This window comes from Lepidochelys olivacea (genome assembly GCF_965140295.1).
Source record: "Lepidochelys olivacea isolate rLepOli2 genome assembly, chromosome: 20".
Classification (NCBI taxonomy): Eukaryota; Metazoa; Chordata; order Testudines; family Cheloniidae; genus Lepidochelys; species Lepidochelys olivacea.
This window is the reverse complement of record NC_140430.1, coordinates 4,777,629-4,797,368: the sequence shown is the minus strand read 5'-3', so window position 1 is coordinate 4,797,368 and position 19,740 is coordinate 4,777,629. Positions and strand designations below refer to the sequence as shown.

Here is a 19,740-nt window from a genome sequence, read left to right as displayed (position 1 = left end):
GCAGTGAAACTGGCCAGAAATAAGGACTTTGCCACCTTAAACCTAAGGAGGCAAAAAACCAAATACATGCTCCAGTTCAAAAATAAAAGCCAGACCCAAAGAGGCAACCTGCTAGTTATGCTAACGACCACAAAGACATCGGATAGGGGGCTATTGTCTAGAGAGGAGGAAAGAAACACTGCCAATCAGCTGAGTCCTTCACTCTCTGAGAGGAGCTGAAGTTCTTTTCAGCTGTAAACCTTTCCAGCTGCCCAGGCGGGCTGGCCAATTCCTTGACTCCACCCACCACTTTGGCAATGCAGCTACCTGCTGCTCCTGTATATATATGGCCCTGCGCCTGGCTGTTGTTTGCAGAGCCCAGACAGAAGAAGCCTGACACTCCTTTCTCTCCAATTACCCCCTCCCGATCCCACCATGTGTAAGGAAATTTGCACCATGGCTTTTCTCCGGGCCATAGTGGCCGAGTTCCTAGCCACCATGATCTTCGTCTTCTTCGGCCTCGGCTCAGCCCTGAAGTGGCCTTCAGCCCTGCCGAGCATCGTGCAGATCTCCCTGGCTTTCGGCCTGGCCATCGGAACCATGGTCCAGATGTTCAGTCACGTCAGCGGTGCGCACATCAACCCGGCGGTGACCATCGCTTTCTTGGTGGGGAACCACATCTCCTTCCTTCGGACAGCGTTCTACATGGTGGCCCAGCTAGTGGGGGCCATTGCTGGGGCAGGCATCCTTTACCTGGTGACCCCGAGCAACACCCGTGGAAACCTGGCCATCAATGCGGTAAGTCTCTTCCTGCCCACAGATGATTAATTGTGCCCAGGGCCTCAGCAACCCTACGCATGGGTTCCCGGCCTTGTGTGAGGAATCGGACCCACCACGAGGGTTGATGAAGGCCGGTTCACCCTGGCGCTGGAGATACCTATGTCCATGCAGATGGAGAGAGATGGGAGCACCATGCCGGCAGTCTTAGCATAACTGACATGGTGCTGACAGCACAGATTTATTGTGCTGTGCAATTAATGAGGTGGGTTTTTTTCCCTACATGCTTCTCTTATCCGGAGGGCACGAGTAAGTCACAAGCACCTTTCAGATGGGCTTGACTCCAGCCTCTCTTCCTGGAGCCAGGGAGATCAGAGCAGGGAAAGGAGCTAAGCCAGGACTGGAGGGGAACCCACTTAAACCGGTGTGGGTGGGGGGAGAGTTAGGAGCCCTTTAGACCAGTATGCCCAGTCAGAGGAAGGAGGTTGGAAGACCCCCTTAAACCAGTGTGGAGGGGATGATAGGCACCCACTTGGACCACTATGAGGAACATGGTTGGAAGATCTCTTTTTCCAGTATGACCAGTCTGAGGAAAGTAGCTGGGAGACCACTTAGACCAGCAGAGGAGAGATTGGAGGAGGAAGGGGGGGGCTCTTCGTTTTTTGGGAGGAGAGGGTGAGATTAGAAGCCCACTTAGAACATCGTGAGGGAAATTTTGGAAACCCATCTGGGGGCACTGGGAGATCTCTTAGATCAACAGTGGGGAGTGTGGATGTGGGGAGTGTGGATGATGGGAACCCCAGTTAGACCAGTAGGAGGTGGATTCCAGCCCCCTTTCAGACCAGTCTGAGGTGGACCAGTTGCTGTGCAGGTGTTGATTCTTGGAGCCTTCAGCCTCGAAGGAGGGTTTTCAGGGGCTGTGTGTTCCTCACTGGTTGTTCTGTGCCCCTCCAAACCCTAAACTCCCCCCACCCCCCGATAACTGTGCCTTGTGTCCCTTCATTTCCCAGTGCTTCCTCACCACTTCCCCCTAACTGGGCCTCAGCCTCATCCCAGCCCAATAGGGCTGGATCCTTCTGCCACGCAGCTGGCAAGAGATGAAAACAGGTGCACTGACATCAGGTGGTAATGGCCCATCCCACCCCAATGGCATCCCCGCTGGATCCCTGCTGTTCCCCCCTCGAGTCCCTGTTTAGGGGGATCCTACCCCAGTCCCAGTCCTCACCTCTTCCTCCATGTATTGCTCATGCCCTCACTCACTGAAGAGCGGAGTGTGTCTGGCTGTTCCGGGGCAATTTGGGTGTTAGCAAAGGGAGAAATCTGAAGGTGATAAGTGATTTGTAAATGCCTAGGGGGAGAAATGCACTTTCAGAAAGAGGGGAGTAGATGGAGGATACATAGATAAATCAGATAGACCCAGTGGCATCTCCTTGCTAGGAACTTAAATGGGGTGGGGGGGGGATACTGTAATCCCCTGTGTTTTTTAGGGGGTCGCAAAACCCTTCAGTCTGGCTCAGCTCAGCAGCCATTCACAATCCTTCTTGTTCACGTGCAGCTCAACAACAATACATCCCCAGGCCAGGGGCTGGTGGTCGAGATCATCCTCACCTTCCAGCTGGTGATGTGCATCTTTGCCTCCACGGATAAACGCCGGACTGACGCCATAGGCTCCCCAGCATTGTCCATCGGCCTGTCAGTCACCCTGGGTCACCTGGTTGGGGTAAGTGTCTGGGTCACCGGGCAGGAGAGCTGGCCCTGGGAGAGTTGGCCCAGCTACTCTCATCCCAACCTCTCCCAGTCGGGGGCGCTGTAAGTAGCTGGGCTGAAGGGCAGGCTATTGGGGGATTCTCCCAGCTACTCCAGCCCTTGGCTCTCCCAGCAGGGGATGCTGCAGGGAGCAGGGCAGGGGGAAATGAGGGCTGCTCCAATCCCAGCAAGAATCCAGGGAATGGTGCATGGAACAGCACTGTAAGGAATGGGTCAGGAATGCTGGTTGTGGGGAAGCGTCCAGTTATTCCAGTCCCAGCCTCTCCCAGCAGGGGGTGCTGTAGGGAGCAGGGCAGGAGCATTGATTGTGGGGGGAGCCCCCAATTCCTCCAGCCGCACCTGGAGCAATGCCCCGGTCGCAAAAGGACTAGACCGAAGGGAAACGTGATCAGTCTTAATTCCCATGTCCCTTTACAGATCTACTTCACCGGCTGCTCCATGAACCCCGCCCGATCCTTTGCACCTGCCGTTGTAGTGAAAAGATTCAGCACCTCTCATTGGGTAAGAATGCCCCTCCAGTAACAGTGGCTCGCAGCATGGGGTCTGCAGCACACTGATTGCTGGTTGGCAGGGCCTGGACCACTGGTCGTTGGCAGCTCAAGAGCAAGTGAGGTCAGGGCTGAGAACGTGGGGGGAGGGTGTTTGAGTATAAGGAATTTGAAGTGGAGGGGAACCTGCTAGGAGACGACAACTGAAGGGGGCCATTAAGGAAGCACTTAGAGGCCAACGGCTCCACTGTGCTAGGTGCTGTATGAACATGGAAGGAAAAATCCCCTGGGCTTTCCCACGGCTCGCTGTGGGGAAGCAGTGTGGCCTAGCGGATAGAGAAGTGGGCTGGGACTCAGTACATGGGGATTCTGTTCCTGACTCGAATACTGGCCTGCTGTGTGATTTGGGGCAAGTCACGTCACTGTGCCTCAGCTTCCCCATCTGTAAACTGGGAATAATGATACCAATCTTCGTACAGTGCTTTGAGATCTACAGCTGGAAAGCGCTACTGAAGGATTAGAGATTAGCATTCTACCCTTGGCTTCCCAGGTCTTCTGGTTCGGACCCATCATCGGTGCAGTCCTGGCTTCCCTGCTGTACAACTACTTCCTGTTCCCCTATCCGCTGAACATGTCCGAGAGGGTAGCCATCGTGAAAGGCACCTACGAGCCAGAAGAGGAGTGGGAAGAGCAGAAGGAGCAAAGGACAAAGTCCATGGAGCTGACCTCCCCGTAAGAGCAATAGCTGGAAGGGAAAAACCAAAGAACAAGCCAAGACTCTCAATCTGTGGCCTCACACCCCAAAGACCAATAGTCTCTCTATGCAAAAGAAGGGTGCATGTGATATCTGTGCATATACCCTGCAATTGTGTGCGTGACTGATACAAATATTCCTGGCCAAAGAATAGAGACCCACACCCAGCAGAAGGTGTGACATCAGCCCTAGGCCAGACTGGCATTGACCCACTGCGCCTCAGAAGGGCTTGTCAATGGCTGGGGTGTGCCAGGATTTTTAGCATTATTCAATTGTGCCTCAACTACTTGACTTTGTCTTTGGGACGAGCCCCAGATCCGGACATTTCCCTCGATCCAAATACCCCCAGACTCTCTTTTTTATTTTTGGAGCAGGGGAGGGGGGCATTGGTGGAGGTGATAACCCGGTTTGAATTTCACAGCCCACCTCAAATGGGTGTGGGTGATTTCCACTGATTTTTCTTTTAATGCTCCCTGGGTGCCCCAACAGGGTGCCGTGCAGTATTGTAGGTGTGTTGGTCCCAGGATATTAGAGACAAGGTGGGCGAGGTGATGGCTTTTTTGGACCAACTTCTGTGGGTGAGAGAGACCAGCTTCTGAGCTACATGGAGCTCTACCTGAGCAAACCCAGATGTGAAAACCAGTTCTGTGCAGCTCCAAAGCTTGTCTCTCTCAGCCATTACCTCGCCCGCCTCATCTTTCACTTACAGGATCAACTTAACAGGGTCCCCTCATGATCCTGGATGATGGAAACCTGGACCGTCCTCTGCAGGGTCAAGGAGATATTCAGTAGCTCTTTGTGGGGTGGGGTGGGGTGGGAATCTCTTAGAGACAGCCTGGCCTGAAGGGATTGGATCTCCCATTTTGGTAGCCCCATAATTGGCTTTGGGGGGTGGGGATAATTAAAAAGTCCATGAGAAACAAGCACAAGGCCTTTTAGATTATTCAGCTTCTGCCTTAGAGTATGACTAGGCCTCACCTCCGTGCATTGGGTATCCCACCTCCACCCAAGCAGCTGAAGGTCTCTGGGCTCCCCCCCCAGCCGACTTTGGTGTAGGACTATACCCCACGGCACAGCAGAGATGGGAAGTGGGGGAGGGACAGAGAAAGGGGAACAGAAGGAAGGAGACACAGCAAAGGGGGGAAAGGGCCGGGCAGATGAGTGAGATTAATGGGCCCAAGTCTTTCTGTCATCCCTAGGGCCCGGCATCTTCTTGGCGGGGCTGGAAATTCGATTGTTCCCCAGCCACGAAGCACAAGGTCACAACTGCCCAATTGGGAGGTAGCCCGAGGATCTGGGAAAGGCCTGTAACCTCCAGTCCTAGCTTGCTCCATAGTCCTGACGGCATATCCCCGTAAGCCCCAACCACACCCCCAGCTTCTGCTTGTTTTCTTCCCCTTCCTTCCCTTCCCAAGCTTCTCCTGAGAACCACATAATACTGACTAAGCTCTAAGGAGTTAACCCGGGGAAATAGCCTTTGTCTGAATTTCTCTCCACCCTCTGCTTAGGCCCTTGGAAAGGGCAAGACAGCAAGCGTAAAGGAGCAAGACTAGGTGGTTTGTTGCAGAGGATGCTGCTGCTTCTTCAGACGCGCTCCTCTCCTCGGTAGCCTGCTGCGTCTTTACCTCCATACAGCCGTAGGCCTGACCTTTCACAAAAGAGCACGATACAGAGCGGAGACCGCATTTCTCCTGCGTCCAGAGCAACCATTAAACCCCATGGAAGCACTGGGTGCCCAGAGCAGGGGAGGAGAAAGGGATGGGATGTGGCCTAAGGGCCAGCATGGTTGGTATCGACAGACAGTTGCGGCAAAATATATTTTTCCCGTGGTGCATCCTACGTCCCAAACCTTTATCCCCGGGGGAAGCTGCTCTTTCCTGCATTCGCTGGTGTTGGCGATTCCTGTTTGTTCGGTGCATGAAGGATATGATTTTGGACATTGTACTTGAATCTCTGTAACGTATTGTATTATTTATTGTCAATAAAAGACACCAAGGGTTAATCCTGAAAGCACAGCTGATCATTTTTGTTCCAGGATGTGTTGCACTAACCCTAGGCAACACCCCTGCTAGGCTCCATTAAGCCCATTTTGCAGATGGGGAAATTGAGGCACAGCCATGGGTTAATTTCCAGGGGAATTGTGGGCACTCAAAAAATAGAGGCCTAGGTACTCAGCAGCTGCACGGCAGAGCTAGGACTGGAATTCAAGATCACTGTCCCACACCCTGCCCACAGGGCAATGCTCCCTCTAAATGTGCTAAGAGGAGTCTGATGTTGTGCTAGGCCTGCTCGCCACAGGATGAGATTTCAGAGCTGGCGTTGAGGCCAGTGTGCAACAATCGCCAGAGGATTATTTATATGTATGTTTTGGAGGGCATTTATTAAGTGAACGAAGAGGCAGAGCACAAGTAGGGTTACCAACGCTCCAGGATCGTCCCGGAGTTGCCAGGGAATTAAAGAGAAATCTTTAATTAAAGAGGACATCGTGTGATGAAACCTCCAGGAAGAGGTCCAACCAAAACTAGCAACCCTAAGCACAAACATACATTGGACAAGCCTCCCTCAAGAGCTCTCCCAGTTTGTCCTGAGCAGCCAGACCCTCTGCTGTTCCAGCCCTGGCCTCAGGACACACACAACTCGGCCAAACACACACCTTAATCCCAACCCAAAAATCCTACCCTCTTGCCCTGCCAGTCCTGAGCTCATACACCCGCAGTTTAGCCAAATACCCACCTTAATCCGGACCTTCCGCGGTTTGCTTGCTTCTCCAGTTCTGCCATTTGCATTGGCCAATGCACCTCATTCCTCACCTGGAATACGCCCCCTGGTACCCCACTCCTGGGCTTTCACCACAGAGCCCTGCCAATGCCCCTCCCCCCACAGCCCCTCTGCTATTTCAGCCTCCACACCCACACACAGCTGTGCCAGTACCCCTCAATCGTGCCCCACAGCCCTTCTGGCAGGAGTTCTCAAACCGGGGGTCGGGACCCCTCAGGGGAGCGTGAGGTTATTACGTGTGGGGTCGCGAGCTGTCAGCCTCCACCCCAAACCCCGCTTTGCCTCCAGCATTTATAATGGTGTTTAATATTTAAAAGTGTTTTTAATTTAGAAGGGCGGTTGCACTCGGACGCTTGCTATGTGAAAGGGGTCACCAGTACAAAAGTTTGAGAATCACTGCCTTCTGCTGTTTATTCCAGACCTGTGTTGATCAATATAGGATGGGCTAATTAATTATCAATATGTATTAGTCACACCATGTATATTAATATACATTAAGCACACAATAGTCATACAACATTATATTGTATATATATTTCTAGCAGTTGCATGGCCTATGTTTTCTATAATCCTATGCAGTTTAGTTCTAGCTATGTCAGTCCCGGGGTATTAGAGAGAGAAAGTGGGTGAGATAATCTCTTTTATTGGACCAACTTCTGTTGGTGAGAGAAACAAACCTTCAAGCCACACGGGACTGAGCTCTTCTTCTATAATCCTGTTCACTTATACTCTCTATCCCATAACACTTTGAAAAACTGAAGGCAATATTGGCATGAGAAAATAAGAAACGTATCACAGAATCATAGAATATCAGGGTTGGAAGGGACCTCAGTAGGTCATCTAGTCCAAACCCCTGCTCAAAAGCAGGACCCATCCCCAATTAAATCATCCCAGCTAGGGCTTTGTCAAGCCTGACCTTAAAAACTTCTAAGGAAGGAGATTCCACCACCTCCCTAGGCAACGCATTCCAGTGTTTCACCACCCTCCTAGTGAAAAAGTTTTTCCTAATATCCAACCTAAACCATCCCCCACTGCAACTTGAGACCATTACTCCTTGTCCTGTCCTCTTCCACCACTGAGAATAGTCTAGAACCATCCTCTCTGGAACCACCTCTCAGGTAGTTGAAAGCAGTTCAAAGGCAAAAGACTTGAGTGTTCTGCTTCAGTACAAGATGGGGAGGTACCTTCACAAATTAGTACCTGGAGTGCTGGTCTCCAAAACAAAGGTAATCAAAGGTATAGAACAACAAGGTTAGGAACCGGTCCAAACTGATGGGCTGGATTTTATGTGATGTGCAAAGAGTTTTGTAACTTGTAAAACCATCCACTCAGTACTCCAAGCTGAAATGTGTAACTCGGGGAGCATGCCTTCCGTGTGTGGTGAATTTAACAACGCTGCACAAGATGGCTTCCCAGAAACTGGTGTCCTTTTGCTTTCTTCCTGGACTGCACTATCATTGACTTTCAGCAATAAACTTTATTGGTACAGATTATTTGGTCTCTGGAGACTGCATATTTCATAATGAACCAAAGTGTGGTCACGCAGTTGACTAAGCAATTTACCCCCCCACACACACATCTGCCACAGTATCTCATTGCTGATTTTCAGCAACTCTTGCTGTTCCAGTCCTAGGATCCCTGACACACAACTGAGCTGATCTACCTCCATCCTGGTCAGAAGCAAACCCCTCCTGCTATTCAGGCTCCACAGCATACCCCTTCTGATACCAGATACCTGTACATTTCCAGGGCCTCACTGGGCTGAATATGACAGGGCCACAGATATGATGCTCGATTGGGGTTAGACTGAGGGTGGGCAGATTTCCTGACGGAGGTGCAAAAATGTGGACACTGCTAATGTTCTGCTCATCACAAGAGCTTCTCCTCATGGCTCTAGTGAATTAAGCTGACCAGAAGGGGCTAGACCCCCTTGTGTGGTCTTTCACAGCAGTGCAAATCATGACCATTCCGATCTAGCAGCGCTTTATACCCACTGGTGAAAGTGACTACGTCAAGGTGCAGGGCACTGTGACCCACAGGCCTGGCGATTCTGGGATGTTTGACAAGCGCTCGCCATGAGCGGAAGCATGGTCCAGCGTTAGGAGAGCTGGATTCATTACAAAAGCAGGTGCCTGTTCTTTTACTGGAGGGGAAACTGAGGCCTGGTGACTGGATCAAGGTCAAGGCAGTAGCAGAGGTGAGATTCATAGACTATAAAGCCAGGAGGGGCCATTGTGATCATCCCCTCTGCTCCCTGTATAACGCAGGCCACAGGACTTTCCTGAATTAATTCCTGTTTGAACAGAGAAGTGGTTCCCAAACTTTTTCCCCCCTGCTAAGGACCCCTTTGGCATCTAACTAAATGTTGCAGACCCCGTTCATTTCTGGTACTACCAGAATACCCCTACCTGTGCGGGAATGCCCCCCATCTCCACGCCAGCATTGTGCGGAGGCGGCCATTTGAGAACAAAATGGCATACTCCATGTGGCAAAACAGCCAGAACACCCTTTCGGTGCATACTGGCCCTGGCTCAAGGCCATGACCTCCCACGTGGCCCATGGCCAACCCCCCTCGGTTCCCCACTTCAGGAACCACTGAAGTGGAGCCTAGGCCGGCAGCGTCCATGAACTAGTGAGCTCCTCTGGTTCCTAACCAAGCCCTAGCCACGTGGGGTATGCTCCTAAACCGCATGTAGGGGTCAACCGTGCCAGCCTGCAGTGTGAACAAGGACTAATGCAGCCTCCTGACCTGAAGGCCTCATCTACCGTATAGATAGAACCATGGTAAATGTAACAAGGCAATTTGGCATGGCATTTGGGGGGGTGCCAGGGAGAACACTGTAGCTCCCCAACACAGTTAAAACCATTGTGCCTGGAGGCAGGACCAAGCTACGGTTCGATTGTGCGCCTTGCTTTGCTACAGCACTATTAATGCACAGGGGTGGAGCGCAGCTGTGAATGTAGCCTCCGTGACTGGGACTCAAAACACGGAGGTTCTAGTCCCAGCTCTGCTACTATCCTGCTCCGTGACTTTGTGTAGATCATGTCCCTGATCTGTGCCTCGGTTTCCCCATCTGTAAAATGGGGATAACGATGCTGATCTCCTAGAGTAAAGTGCTTTGAGAGCGCTTGTGGTGCAAAATTCAATATAAGAACCAGCTGTTGCTATTAATATAACCAGGTTGCCCAACAGTATACTAATTACAGGGTTGACTAAACTCAGAGCAGTGACCCGAAAGTGAAAGATCACCCATCACTACCCTGAGGCATCCACTGTCACCCCTCAGCACAGAAGTTGATACAGCTAAATTCTGTCTATCGGGCAGCATCATCTTCCTTCAGTTAAGCCACTGGGGTGATATTAAAATGTGGGGGTGCTGTTTATGAGGATGGCTACCCACACTCTAGAATTCAGCCACTGGGAGGGACAGACTGAAACCCCCACTGTCTTGCTGCGTGACTGTGGGCAGCTGGCGCCCCCTCTCTGTGACTCAGTTTCCCCATCTTTGTAAGGATACTCTCCCTTTCGGCAAAGCACGTTGAGCTCAATGGATGAAGAATATGACTGCGCTTAGTCGCATTTTATGGTACCCAACCAAGATCAAGGCGTCATTGTGCTGGGCACTCTACCGACATGTTGAGAGACAGTCCCTGCCTCTCAGAGCGGACAATATAACTAGATAAAAACGGCAAGGGATGGGAAGAAAAGCGACTTGCCCAGGTCACCCCGCAAGTTAGAGACAGATCTGGGAGCACCATCGAGATCTCCTGAGTCCCAGTCGGGTGCCTCAGCCATTAGCCCCACCCTGCCTCTCTGTACAAACACTAAGCGGGATTATTATGAGACTCACCAAACCTCATTACACTTGTGACGTCCAGGCTTGTCTACATGGGGACAAAGTGAATTAAGCTAAACCCAAGTTCCGATGAAGTGAGCTGTAGCTCACGAAAGCTCATGCTCAAATAAATTGGTTAGTCTCTAAGGTGCCACAAGTACTCCTTTTCTTTTTGCTAAACCCAACTGACGCCATTCGAATACTGGACATCGGCATCCACACCAGAGTTTAACGAATCTGCTTTAAAGACATATCTTTGGTTAATTCAGATGACATTGGATCTTTGTCTCTGCTGCTTCGGATTCAAAGTAGCTACACAGGGCCACTCAGAAAAATTACTGCAGCCCTTCAGGTCTGTCAGCTGAATGCAGCCCCGCTCCCTTTTGGGCAATAGGGCTTGGCATGTCCTTTATTCACATACCATTGTGCAAATGGCTCAGGCAATTAGCAATTAGGCAGAAGAGCCAGATCCAGAGCCAAGTCTAGCAACTGTGAGAGTGACTGCAGGGGAGGGAGGGTCCTGGAATTCAGTCAGCCAGCCTGGGGGGCACTGGAGAAAGCCTGCATCCCCCACCACTTTATCAGCAAGCCTTCCAGAATGGCTGTTTAAAGTCCCCCTGACTTGGGGGAGTTGTCTGCACTTCCAAAGCTGCAATAGGGCACCCTCCAGGCCGCACAGTGGCAATGGACACAGCCCTGTCTGGTTTTTGTAGACCATGCTAATGCAATCCCCAGTGCAGTGGGCTGCAGGTTGAGACCCACAGCACACCCCTCCAACCCCCACACAGACCTCTATGCCCAGCGCCTCCCACACAGAGGCCCTTCCACAGAGTGGGGCCAGGAGTAGAGCCCCCGGTGGGGGGGGTCATGCAGCAGGGACCCTAGACCCCGCCACGCGGGGCCGGCCAGCGACCCAGACCCCGCCACGCGGGGCCGGCCAGGTAGCCAGGAACCCAGATCCCGTGCGGCTCGGCAGCCTTTAGCCTACAGCTGGTGTCTACAATGCAGGGGCAGAAACTGCATGTAAACCGGGCCAAATACTTCAGCTCCACCATCTCCCCCCAGCCCCCAAAAAGTCATCCTTTCTAGGCCTTAACCCTGTGCCTTCCCATTAACACACATAATAAAGGTGGTCTGGGGATTGGGGGCGGGGCGGGACGATCCATCAATCCCATGATCTCGTCACACACGTACGGATGAGAGGGGTGCCACATCGTCTCTGCTTCTCCCTCCAGCCTCCCCCTCACGCCATTTGGAAGCGGGGTTCTAACCATTCTTTCGGAGCTTTCTTTGCGCCCTTCTTGGTTCCTTGTAACCTTGCCGCCCCGGTGGGCGGTTTTCGATCCTGGTAAGTGACAGGAGGATAACAAACCCAAGGCAGCTGTCCGGAGGTCAGCGCCTGGAGCGGTTACAGCACCTTCCTCGTCTGAAATCTCTTTACATAAGCGGGATCAACACCTGGAACGATACTTAATACCGTGCATTTCTATAGAGCTTTTCGGCAGAGGAGGCCACATGGAATAGGGCGGCCTTGAGGGGAAAGGTTTCAGAGTAAAATAAAATACATTTGTTAGTCTCTAAGGTGCCACAAGTACTCCTCGTTCTTTTTGCTGGAGGGGAAAAGGCACTGCTCTAACCACTAGACCCCCTTCCCGGAGTCAGCTTTAACCAGTAGAATCCACTCCCCTCCCAGAGTCAGGCACGAAACGCAGGATTCCCGAGACACCAGCTTCGCCTTTCTCACCACTAATCCCTCTCAGAACCAGGAACAGAACCCAGGAGTCCCGACCCCAGTCCTATGATTTACTATGCTGTGGAAACACCAACTGCGATCCCAACTCCACCTTCTAGAGCGGAGGTGGGCAAACTACGGCCCGCGGGCCACATCCGGCCCGCGGGACCATCCTGCCGGCCCTTGAGCTCCCGGCCAGGGAGGCTCACCCCCAGCCCCTCCCTTGCCGTCCCCCCTCCTCCGCAGCCTCAGCTCGCCGCGCTGCCAGCGCTCCGGGCGGTGGGGCTGTGAGCTCCTGCCAGGCAGCGTGGCTGGCTCCGGCTCGGCTGCCAGTCCTGGTGCTCTGAGCAGCCTGGTAAGGGGGCAGGGAGCGGGTGGGGTTGGATAAGGGGCAGGGGGTCCTGGGGGGCAGTTAGGGGACAGGGAGCGGTTGGATGGGGCGGAGGTTCTGAGGGAGGGCGGGTCAGGGGACCGGGAACAAGGGGGTTGGATAGGCTTGGGAGTCCCGAAGGGCCTGTCAGGGGGCGGGGGTGTGGATAGGGGGCTGGGCAGTCAGGATACAGGGAGCAGGGGGGTTGGATGGGGGTGAGGTCCCGGGGTGGGGGGGCAGTTTGCGGCACAGCCTTCCCTACCTGGCCTGCCATACAGTTTTGCAACCCTGATATGGCCCTTGGGCCACAAAGTTTGCCCACCCCGGTTCTAGAGGCAGCTGTTGTCAAAGAAACGCCGCGTGTCGAAGTGGGGGTGGAGAAAGCCTCAGTCCTACATTTGCAGCAGCATGCTCCAAGCATCAAAGCCAAAACCTCCATCCTCGGTGTGAGCCACTCAGCGATGATTCAAATAATCCCACGATAGGATCTAGTAGCTTGTGTCTGCAGAATATAAACCAGAGCCTAGAATGGAAACATGTAGGCCAAGCCAAGAACTTGGGAGCCTCAGTGGAAATGAGTAAAGAAATCAGCACCCTTGGGGACGACGGGTCTTATCGCCCCCAAGTCATGGATGACGCAGGACTCACTATCTCCTGTTTAGGATTAGTAGCCATGTTAGTCTGTATCCGCAAAAAGAAAAGGAGTACTTGTGGCACTTTAGAGACTAACCAATGTATTTGAGCATAAGCTTTCGTGAGCTACAGTTCACTTCATCGGATGCATGCAGTGGAAAATACAGTGGAGAGATTTTATGTACACAGAGAACATGAAACAATGGGTGTTACCATACACACTGTAAAGAGAGCAGAAGAAAAAAAAAACAAAAAAAACCTCAAAGTGGTCCATCCACAAGTTACTTCTCTCTTCCCCAGCACAAGGGAGAGTGGCCACGCTGCGACTGGGTGCTGCAGGGGTTACTGGGATATCATAGAATATCAGGGTTGGAAGGGACCTCAGGAGGTCATCTAGGCCAATCCCCTGCCCAAAGCAGGACCAATCCCCAATTTTTGCCCCAGATCCCTTGCTCTTGCTGGTACACCGGACCTGACCATCTTACTTTCACCTCTGCTGCCTACCCATTCGCCTCCTGCCAGGGCTAAAGCTACTGAGTTATCATTTGCTTATGAGCTACCCAGGAAACATTTCACATGTGTTCATTTGCATCTCAGACACACTTCCTGTTATTACAGTAGATTGCATTGCAAAGCTAGAGCAATCTGCGTGTGCCTATTGAATGCTTAATTTGTATTAGGATAGCACTTATTGCTCATCATCACCAGTACCGATAGAGGATCACGTTCTCACCAATGTAGAAACATTCACATACTTGGGCAGCACCATCAGCCAGGACAGTGGAATAAGCCAGGACATCCGGAACAAAATCAATAAAGCCAGGAACAACTTCAGGAGCTTAAATACCATCTGGAAATCATCAGAATACACCACCAAAACCAAAATCAAGATTTATCAGAGCTGTGTACTTTCAACACTACTTTATAGTGCAGAATGCTGGGGAATGAGAAAGTACGACATGTTCAAACAGTCTTCAGTCCATACAACCTGCCTCAAAAAAATCCTCCATATCTTTTGGCCCAGAACAATCTCAAACCAAGATCTATTAACACAGTGCAGCCAAGAGGATCTGAGCACCAACATTGTCAGTAGGCGTTGGAGATGGATCGTTCATGTGCTTTGGATAGAAACTGATTCCATCACCAGTGTAGCAATAAGATGGACACCGGAAGGCAAGCGAAAACAAGGCCACCCGCAAACAACATGGCGAAGAGCTGTGGAAGCCGAGCTGAAAAACCTGGGGCACAGCTGGGGAGCCATTGAAAGCTGGGGAACCATTGCCAGAAACAGACAGGAGTGGAGGAGCTTCGTCACTGCCCTAAATGCCAGAGGCGTAGTAGGATGATGATGATGTGGTAGGTGCAGACCAAAATTAGGGCTCCATGGGGCTGGGTACTGTACAGACACCCAGGGAACCGTCTTCACTGCAGAGATAACTCGGGTGATCGGCCCCCCAGGTTAGCTTAGCTCTGGTGAGGAGTGAGGAGCCACACTGCAAAACCCTACTTGAGTCACTGGGGCTACTTCTGGGGGCACAGCCCCAGGGTCTTTGAGCTGAAGTGAACTGAGCCATGCTATATTTTTTCCCAGTGAATTGTGGGAAAATTTGTCTGTCCTTCTCGATACACAGGGGTTTGGGGGGAAGGCACTGGAGGACTAGCAGCCCTTGAGTGGTTTGTTAGCTTATATCCACACTGCAAAATGGGAGGGTTACCAGCCCAAATGAAAGCCTTGCTCAGGTTTTAGCCTATACCCCAGGAAGGACCAGCTAGTTCAGGTGTAAAGCACCATTAAACTCTGATGAGAGGGTTGCATGTGTGGACAAGAAGGGGAGTTAAGGGCAACACCCAGATAATAGCCCAGGTTAAATGTGCAGTGAACATATAGCCATAGTAAGAGAAAGTCCCTGCCCCAAAGTGGTCAGCGCTGGCCTACCTCACCTCCCACGGAAGTCAATAGTTGCTTTCAGTGGCCCATGCTAGCTGGCTAATGCTGCTTTCCCCCTACCTCAATCAGCAGGGGTGTGTGCTCACTGCATGGAAGAAGGTAAGGACACGTGGTATGGGCTGTAACCAGGCTGCAACTTCATTAGTCAAATTACGTCCAAGGTTCCCAGATAGGTAACAACCCAGCACAGTCACCCGCACCCCAATGATCCCTTTGACAACTCTTTGGGTGCTTCCTCACCACAGTAGGGGGTTCTCCTGGTACCTCCACCCCCTAACATCCCCCCCATTTTGGGGATTGAGGCAAGAGGGGACTCTTCCCCCCCGCCCCATGAGCACTGCCATAAAGTGCATTGTTGGGGCCAGAGCTTCCAGAGTAGTGTCCTGGCCCCTGGTTCACCTCAGGGCTTAAATTCAGCTGGAGCTCTTTAGAGTGGAGCTCTGGTAAATATTTTCAAAGCTGCGGGGCTGAAGCCCCAAGCCCTGGCGCCTCCTGTGGGTGGCTCTAGGAAATGCTCTATGAGAATTTAAGTCCTGGTTTGCCCACTCTATGGTTCTTGCTCTTTGGGGTAGAAGGGTCCAAGTTCTGTCCCTGCCACTCCCATGAAGTTCCAAGTGTCCACAGCAGGACATCCAGGAAGCCCTGGATTGGTTACAGGATATTTGGACTCCCCAGCTATTTAACTACATGACTTTGCATCCTGCATCCGTCCCAGCCCCAGTCTGCTTGGCATCTAGCTAGCTTGCCACCTCCAGTAATTGTGCCAGGAAGTACAATACCGTGGGATAACTCAATGGCTCTTGACCCACCTTTGTTGAACAATACGCTCCTTGTCATACGTCTCCTGTTACTGAGGGTTGGACTGGAACTAGAAACCAGTTCAAACTTTTAAAAATTTCTTTGCTAGGTCATTTTCTGCAGTGATAAAAAAAAAAAAAAAAAAGATGATAATCACTAGCACATCCTAGGATATAATAGGAATGAAAATTAAACAAGAGAGCCAAAGTATTTGCTCTAGAGACTTATATAGAATTTTTACCCTTGCTATAAGATTTTATAGAAGTAGATTCTATAAGTAGGGCAGAATTTGATTTTTATTATTATTATGGATAATAGCAATGTTTATTTTTAAGCTTTTTTTCTGGTTTTGTCTATTTCAATGTTCATAGTAGCAGGAAACTATGGGGGTTTGGATAATAATTATTTAACAACCGTTGTCATTTAGATGCAAAAAGTTAAAGCTTCATAACCATTATAATACAGGTTTCAGAATGGTAGCTGTGTTAGTCTTTTGTTAGTCTCCAAGGTGCCACAAAGACTCCTCATTATAACACAAATTGTCAACATCACAGGTCAAACGATCCGAAGTCAATAGCCTTAAAAATCAAACTCCATTTTTCTTTCTTTGCCTGTCTAAATTTTGATTACTGTTGGTGGAAAAATCTCCTTTCATTGGTTCATACAGTGTACAGTGAAATCAATATTTACTGACATTAACCAATAAAAATCTAAACCTTCAAAACCTACCTCTAAATGGATTCCGGACAGGATACGTCAACAGGAGCTCGTCAAAAATTTGCCAAATTTTAATTGTGGGATGAAATTTTTCAATGAAATTTAATCAGAAGGGGGTGGGGAATGCCACAGAAACACACCACAGTCGCATTTACTTCAAAGACAGGAACTACACAAAAATGAGGAAGGTAGTTAAATGAATATTAAAAAAGGGTCCCAACAGTGAAATGCCTACAAGCTGCATGGAAACTTTAAGCACACCATAATAGAGGTTCAAACTAAATGTATACCCCAATTTAAGGAAAAAGAAAGAGGACCAACAACAACAACAAAAAAAGCCATCCTGACCAAACAGAGTTAAAGAGGCAGTTAGTCAAAAAGGCATCCTTTAAAAATTGGAAGTTAAATCAGACTGAGGAAAATAGAAAGAAGGATAAACTCTGGCAAGTCATGAACAATTAGGCAAAAAATAATTTGAATAGACAGCTCATAATTGCAAACCCCAATGTCTCCTGACCTTGCTTCAGAGAATAGCCTAAGAGCTTAGTGCCAATGGGCACCTGGATGCAAGGAGCAGAGATGGACAAATGGCTACCAGGGCTCAGGGAACTGTTTGCTGCAATCTGCAGAAGGAGCCTCGCTCTAGCTCCTGGGCCAGAGAGCAACACAATGCCACTCCGACAGCCAGCCACGTGTAAAATTGTGTCTAACTGCGGTTGTGAGGGAGGAGGCAAAAAGGTTCGTGTGAGTAGGGCTGATTCACAAGGCAAAGGATGTGGCTCACAGGAGGTTATTTACAGGGTGGGACTTTTCCTTCCCCCCCAACCCCCATCCTTCTATTTAGTGGGAAGTGGTTTCAGACTAGGTTGGAGTCTAACCTGCAATAAGGTCAGGTCTCACGTTGTGCTTATCAGGAAACCGGCCGGAACATCATGGGGCTCCAGTCCACAGACTTTGCAAACCGCAACAATTGCTTTGGTACATTCTGTGGCTGAATACTCTGCCCCAGTGTGGTCTCATAGCAGTCATGCTAAACTCCTCAATACTCAACTCCATAACTCTATGTTCATGGCGTCAGGGATGCTCAAAATTGCCTCCAGTGGACTGGCTCCCAGTACTCTCTCATGCCCAGCCGTCACAGACCACAGGAGCTTTCTCAACCAGGTCAATGAAAACACGAGGATCCCGTTGCTCGGCAGTCTTGCAAAACCCACCAAAGACTAGACTAAAATCCCACAACCCTCTATGGAACCATATGGAGACCTTTACACTCAACTTTGACGCCGAGGCTCAATGGAGAGTCACATGCAGCGTTTTGACTGCTCAAAAACTAGCATTGCCAACTCTGACTGAAGCTATTGCGGGAGATGTTTCCCCCCTCCCCCCAACATGACAATGTCATTTTCTTAAAATATCCTATTAAAATCTCCCGGATTGCTTTCAATAGTCACCAGGAGATCGATGCCGATTCCGACAGCCTCCAGGCCAATCCTGGAGGGTTGGCTACCCTATCAAAAACAAACAGTTCGTCGTTGACCTTGTCGAGGAACCAGTGGGTTTCGATTTATGTCGGAGAGACTGGTGCAGATTGAATCGCACCAGGACAACTCATGGGAGATGTGGACACGCCCTCTTCCAATGGAAAATGAGCCAGACCCCCATATGCGACGGTGGTTGCCAGGCATAGAGGATGGAGCTCATCATATCCGAGTGTCCCTTTATTTCACCGGGGGTCTGGAGGACCGGCACCAGTTCACTGCTATGGCAATGTGCTGGCTATCAAACCTAGATATCCAGTTGTAATTGCCGCACATGTAGACATAGCGAAGCTAGCTTTACTCTAGCTAACTCGGGTACCAAGAGCAGTGAAGCTGTGGCAGCCTGGGCCTCAGGCTGGGGACACAAGGGGGTGGCTGATTCATGCTTTAGTACCTTCACCACTATCGATACCTGAGCTAGCTAGATCAAAGCTAGCTCGGATCCATCTACAATTACAGTTTAGACATAGCCTAAGTGATAAGATAGTACCCTAACCAGTAGGCCATCCTTCCTCTCTACCTTCTACTGCCAGTCCCCATCACCTGCTCTCATCTGAGGATTGAGGGGAAAGGTTCCTCCCCCGTCACTGAGACCAAGTTATCAGAGGCAGTACAGCCCCTCAAGGGAAAGGCACAGATGAAGCATACAGGACAGACTAGCGCTGACAGAATCTACATACATCAGTCATAACATACAGCACGCAACCCCTCCTCCTGCCGAAGAGGTCACCACTGGAAGGCTTCGCCACTGAACAGACTCTCAGGAAAACAGACAGCAACCAGGGCCTGCAACGAAGCGAGGCAGCCAAGAGCCACAGTTGTGTCTCTCTACCTGCTGCAAATGCCCTGCAATGAACATGTCTGGGATCCTTACAGCAGGCTGGGCAGGTGAGATCTGGGCTGAACCATTCAGCACACCTCTGATCTGTTCAGACAAGACAGGCTGGGAGAAGGCCCGGTTTCAATCTCAGTTGGCACATGCAGAAACAGTAGGCTGGCACTCAGAGGGGTCTGCACCATTTAGTTACACGTACTCTAGGATATACAATAAAAGGTACAAGCAGGGGTCATGTGCTCTAACGGTTATGGGGGAACTAGGAATCAGGAGTCCTGGGTTCCATTCCCAGGTTTGGGATCTAGTATTTAGAGCAGGAGACCAGGGATCAGGATTCCTGGCTCTGAAAGGGAGCGTGTTTCCCAGTGTTTAGAACCAATCCATGCCTGCTCTGTATTACTGCTGTGCTGGGGAGACACCCTGTGGTGAAAGAAGATGGCACCGCAACCCTCCAAAAATTAGACTACGTATGGGCTGGAAGAAGGATCTTCTTCATGGAAACATTCATTATCTGTGAAATAGCTCCTCCCCTCCCGTAAATGTGTCTCTCCCCGGTGTTGCTAACTCTCACAGTTTGCTCATGAGTCTCACAATATGTGGTGTTTTACTTAAAGCGCCACCTCCCAGAGCCATGGGATTTGGTGGGACTCTCAGCTTTCCTTTGAAAGACTAAAAGCTAGTTTCTAGCCCCAGCAACAGCAAAGACTGAAAATGTGACCTGAGTGCACCTTATTATTATGATTTACCTTCAAGTCTCAGAAACCAGCCGCCAAACAAAATGAACCCCTGA

At 50.6% G+C, this 19,740-nt stretch overlaps 1 protein-coding gene across 1 annotated transcript; it reads left to right on the top strand.

Moving 5' to 3' along the window:
- Positions 1-369: 369 nt before the first annotated feature.
- LOC311510766 (aquaporin-5-like) lies at positions 370-5,715 on the top strand. Its single transcript, XM_084610733.1, has 5 exons — positions 370-777; positions 2,312-2,476; positions 2,941-3,024; positions 3,562-3,743; positions 5,274-5,715. Exons 1-5 carry the CDS (start codon positions 415-417, stop codon positions 5,302-5,304), a joined length of 825 nt encoding a protein of 274 aa, XP_084466859.1. The 5' UTR covers positions 370-414; the 3' UTR covers positions 5,305-5,715.
- The last annotated feature ends 14,025 nt before the right edge of the window (positions 5,716-19,740 follow it).

What these genes read in the sequence shown, in the direction of transcription:
- LOC311510766 (XM_084610733.1), top strand. Translation starts at nt 415, where the DNA reads ATGTGTAAGGAAATTTGCACCATGGCTTTTCTCCGGGCCATAGTGGCC. An exon ending in GATTCAGCACCTCTCATTGG is followed by an intron (nt 3,025 to 3,561) that starts GTAAGAATGCCC and finishes TTGGCTTCCCAG; the next exon opens with GTCTTCTGGTTCGGACCCAT. An exon ending in TCCATGGAGCTGACCTCCCC is followed by an intron (nt 3,744 to 5,273) that starts GTAAGAGCAATA and finishes CCCTCTGCTTAG; the next exon opens with GCCCTTGGAAAGGGCAAGAC.